Below are 4457 nucleotides of genomic sequence, written 5' to 3'. Positions count from 1 at the left end.
CATTGCTTCTTCATCATTATGCAGATTTGTTTTCCTTCTCTCTGTGCCTCTGTCTCATGCTTTCCGCTACGCACTTTTGACACACTCACTATGCATGAGCAAACCCGAGGGTCGACCCACTTTTCAAAATGGAATGTTGTGCACAATGTGATGGACCTCATTAAGGTGGTCCATCATGTCTGTCCTCTTCTTGTAGCAAATGTTTTTTGCCCGACAATCATCATTGGCTAGACATCGCCTAGTTACTCTACCGCCGTCGCTCGACAAGCTTGACATCTTCATACGAAATCACATCTGCCATAGGTGCACACTGAGGGAACTGAAGCAAAAAAAAAAAATCAAGGAATTTCATGAATGGCCTAATGATTCCATGATTTCTCTATAAAATTAAGATTCATTTGAATCAATCAAAGTTGTGAGTTAAACATATCCTTGATGTACCAAAGCTCAAGAAAACAAATAAAACCATGTGAAAATAATACGAGAGAGAGAGAGAGAGAGAGATGGCCCTTTCAAAAAGCAACACAAAATACAAAAGGATTCGAACCTACAATGAATTCACGCTGAGATTAACGCTAAATAGTGTGATTAAAAGGGCACTAACCTTCGGTTCTTGTTTCTTTTTCTAGGTTCCTTGATAGGCTCTACATGAATCTGTATTTGTGCTCGATCTGTTGATGTTTTTTTTTTCCAATCTAGTATCATTTCATGATAGTGGGTTGTTTTCTTTGTACTCAATTTTTGATGGGAGACGTCGGGCGTTGCAGCTGGGTAAACTATGTTTTTTTAAAAGTAAATTCCATCGTTTTTAATTAACTGCGAGCCTCTAGGCATTATTTAATCGCATTAAATAAGTGAAAGACGCTCTTGGATTCTCCAAAGATTCTGAAGTCGGATCTAACAGTCAGGGCAAACCATTTAATAAACTTTAGAAAATAGAAACGAAGTTGAACGAACATCTATAAACTTTAGAATCTAGCTTCTGCGTAGGATGTGATAATAATACAAAAATCTAAGATTACTCTTTAGCGCATTTAAATGCCGATGGTGCAGGTTGCGTGCGCAACTCCACCAAAGTCATGGCCTACGTTGACTTTATCCCAACTAGCGGGCGCGGCCGCGCCCGCGCCAGGGAGGCGGCATGTGAACGCCTGATAAGGCCGGGACCCATCTCCGAGGCCCAAAACCAGGATACCACCTGCCACTGCAGTTGCGCACGCCCCTACTTTCACCTCACTCGGCACACACGCAATGGCCTCCCATTGCCCTTCCTTGCCCTTGTACCTCATCAGCTTGCCTCCTAACAACGCCCACAATTGCCCCTCATGCATTAACACGCAGCTCGGAGCCTTACCCGCCACCCACATATCCTCATCAGTTTCCCACACCCCCCTTGTAAAATCAAAGCTTTCCGCACTCCTGCTGAACTGCCCCTGTGAATCGGTCTTATACCCGCTAATCACCATCAATTTTCCATTCATCGCCACGGCTTTGCATTCATCTCTCTCTTGCTCCATGTCTGGCAAGGCTTCCCACACGTCAAGACTTGGGTCATACACTTCTGCAGTTTTCAATGCATTTTTGCTGCCATCGTGCCCCCCCGCTACAATGATTTTGCCATCCAGGCTTCCGCAGGCAAAGAATGATCGCACGGACATCATGTCCGAGCCCCTTCTCCACTGCCCACTTAAGAAGCTGTATATGTAGACGGACTTCCGAGCTGTCCAGGAGATGGGGTCCCAACCGCCCAACAAAACCACGCTCCCTCCCACGGCAGCACACTGACAGAAGAGGGGGAGCCCATGGGGGAAATCATCAATCGGTGGGAGCCTGTCCCAAGCCTGTTGCTTGGCATTGTAGATCGTCACACCATACACAGGGGCCTTCATGCCATGGGGACTAGGCGATAACAAACTAGGCTGCGGCAACGCTTGGATTAAACATGCGCAATTGTCTGTGTAGCCATAGCTTTGCCTTGCACTAAAGAACCCAGGGCTTGAGACAAGAGATCTCCAAGATCCGCAAACTTGTTTAAGAGTAGAGTGGCTTTGGAGGGGCAAACGGAGGAGACAATCCAAGGCTAATTCAAAGGGCAAAGAAGGGACTAGATCAGAGTGAGGCATTGGACAAATTAAGCTTGCACTTATATTGATCATCAATCAAGGAGAAAGAACACAGAGAGTTATCAGTGCTATGCACAGACTGCAGACAGTGCTATGCACAGACTGCAGAGGATAAGACTTGAGTACCAACCTTTAAAGAGAAAGGATGAACTACACACAGGAAGCTTGCGTCCCTGACTTTCTTTTGGATAGGCGGTCGTAGGGTATCGGATAAAGAAGAATCATTAAAAGCAGACAGCACGTGGAAGACACGTAAGCCCAATTTCGTGGACCCTTGGTATGGGCCGAAACATATTTTTCAACCAATAAAAATAAAAATAAGGACAACTCTTAAATCTATCCCATTTTTGTTTTTACATGCCTACATGCCCGTTTTATAACTAAAATATAAACATTTTTTAAAATAAAGGCTACTCAAGAGTCAATATCTCAACTGAATTTTCTTGTACAAATACACTAGAATGATGTTTTATTCAAGCGCATGTATGGGCCATATCCATGCGTCACTTCAGCATCTGCCCCGCGCACCCATGATATGCACATACATCCTTACTTCAAAGTTCACCTCAAGGTCTCAATACTTAGAGCCGCGTCCCACCAAGGCTAGTGGGGGGGGGGAGGGAGAGGGGCAAGCAATGAAGGAGATGTCTCACACAGTCACACAGAGATAGAAGTTATATACAAGAGAGAAGAAAATGTGAAATCAGAATAGATGGGGTTGGAGGGTCATTGATGTAAAAGAGGAGAGAGTTGCATCACCACAAATATAGCTTAATACCTCAAATTTCAAAGTATTTAAGGGCTTCAAGGTTTCAAGCGATAAAGGAGCAATAAGTACTTTTTTGTTAATCTTTCAACCCTACTACCCCCCATCATTCTTGTGGGACTCAACTCCGAGTTACTTGCACACCACTTCTCTTAGAAGTGTATGATGATATGATCCCCACCAATGCTATTGGCATACCACCTCCATGGTCACGTTGACCAAAGTGGTTCTTTTCAACCTCCTTGATGATGTACTAGCATACACATATCATATCATCATACACTTCTCTTAGAAGTGTATGATGATATGATCCCCACCAATGCTATTGGCATACCACCTCCTTGATGATGTACTAGCATACACATATCATATCATCATACACTTCTCTTAGAAGTGTATGATGATATGATCCCCACCAATGCTATTGGCATACCACCTCCATGGTCACGTTGACCAAAGTGGTTCTTTTCAACCTCCTTGATGATGTACTAGCATACACATATCATGGACATCAAAGCACAGGCTTAAGTCTCTCTATTCCTTCTTTTAGTGGCATGCCACTTTGAGTAATAACTTAGGTACTTTTCCCATGGGCATCATTAACTTAGTCAAGTGCATTAAATGAAACTTGGTCACCCTAATACTAACTGGGTTAATTTTGGCATAGATAAAATTTCATGAGAAAACTAGGCCATTTCATCATGATTACCTCAACAATTAAGTGTGGGAATGCATAGGAGATTCCCTATTAAAATACTTTTATTGGGTGCATGGGAAAAGACTTTTACTTCATTTAGAGTTCTAGAAGCTCCATGTCAAATGGCTAGTGCCATTGTGGATAATGCCTCTCGAGTCTCAATTCAATTGTTAGAGGACGAATCCAAGTCATTGTCCTTCCTCATTCCTAGTATTGAGACTTGAGTTCATTAGTAGCATCCTCTAGAAGCTCGACATAAGCTTTCTTGAGTTATCTTTACGAATGATTGCCCTCCACATTGTCATTTTGTCCTAGGCATTGAATTTGAGGATGGACAACCAAGTCGAAAAATCCTCATAATTATATAGTCCTCTCCAACCTGGCAACAACTTAAAAAGAAATTCATCAAATGTACGACAATAAATAATACAACTAAAAAAAAGAGTCATCAAACATACAGCAATAAATAATGCAACCTTTGCAAGGATTGCTTGTAAAATGTCATTTGAGGCAAGTGTGCATCGACCATGTGTGACTCTATGTAGTTGCATGCTTATGATGTAATCATTCAATTTTAGATATTTTCTAGATGGATGAGGTGACCCTCATATGGCTAGATTTATCTTATTGTAGAAGTTTTGTGTAATTACACATTATATTAAAGGTATTTCTCATATGGGGAAATTTTACTACATTGAGCTACACTACCAATATTTTTAGAATATCTGTGCGAGTGCATGCACACATGAGTGAGTGAGCGAGCGAGTGTGAGCATGCACGTGCACGTGCACATGTGTGTGTGTGTGTGTGATTGTAACGCTAGGCCCACGGCCAAAATGGTAATTAAATTTGGAGAATACGCATTTACATT

General features: G+C 42.4%; 1 protein-coding gene across 1 annotated transcript; it reads right to left on the bottom strand.

The window, feature by feature from the left end:
• Positions 1–947: 947 nt before the first annotated feature.
• On the bottom strand, positions 948–2203 carry LOC147641630 (F-box/kelch-repeat protein At1g80440-like). Its single transcript, XM_086795670.1, has one exon. The coding sequence runs from the start codon at positions 2154–2156 to the stop codon at positions 1035–1037; it is 1122 nt and encodes a 373-aa protein (XP_086651796.1). The 5' UTR covers positions 2157–2203; the 3' UTR covers positions 948–1034.
• Positions 2204–4457: the final 2254 nt, after the last annotated feature.

Source organism: Cibotium barometz, chromosome 1 (assembly GCF_041138505.1).
Source record: "Cibotium barometz isolate CiBa-2024 chromosome 1, ASM4113850v1, whole genome shotgun sequence".
Lineage (NCBI taxonomy): Eukaryota > Viridiplantae > Streptophyta > Polypodiopsida > Cyatheales > Cibotiaceae > Cibotium > Cibotium barometz.
The sequence above is the reverse complement of the archived record's forward strand: the minus strand, read 5'-3'. Positions and strand labels throughout refer to the sequence as shown.

Bases quoted from the DNA above. Each gene is read 5' to 3' on its own strand.
- LOC147641630 (XM_086795670.1), bottom strand. From the start codon at position 2,156: ATGATCAATATAAGTGCAAGCTTAATTTGTCCAATGCCTCACTCTGAT.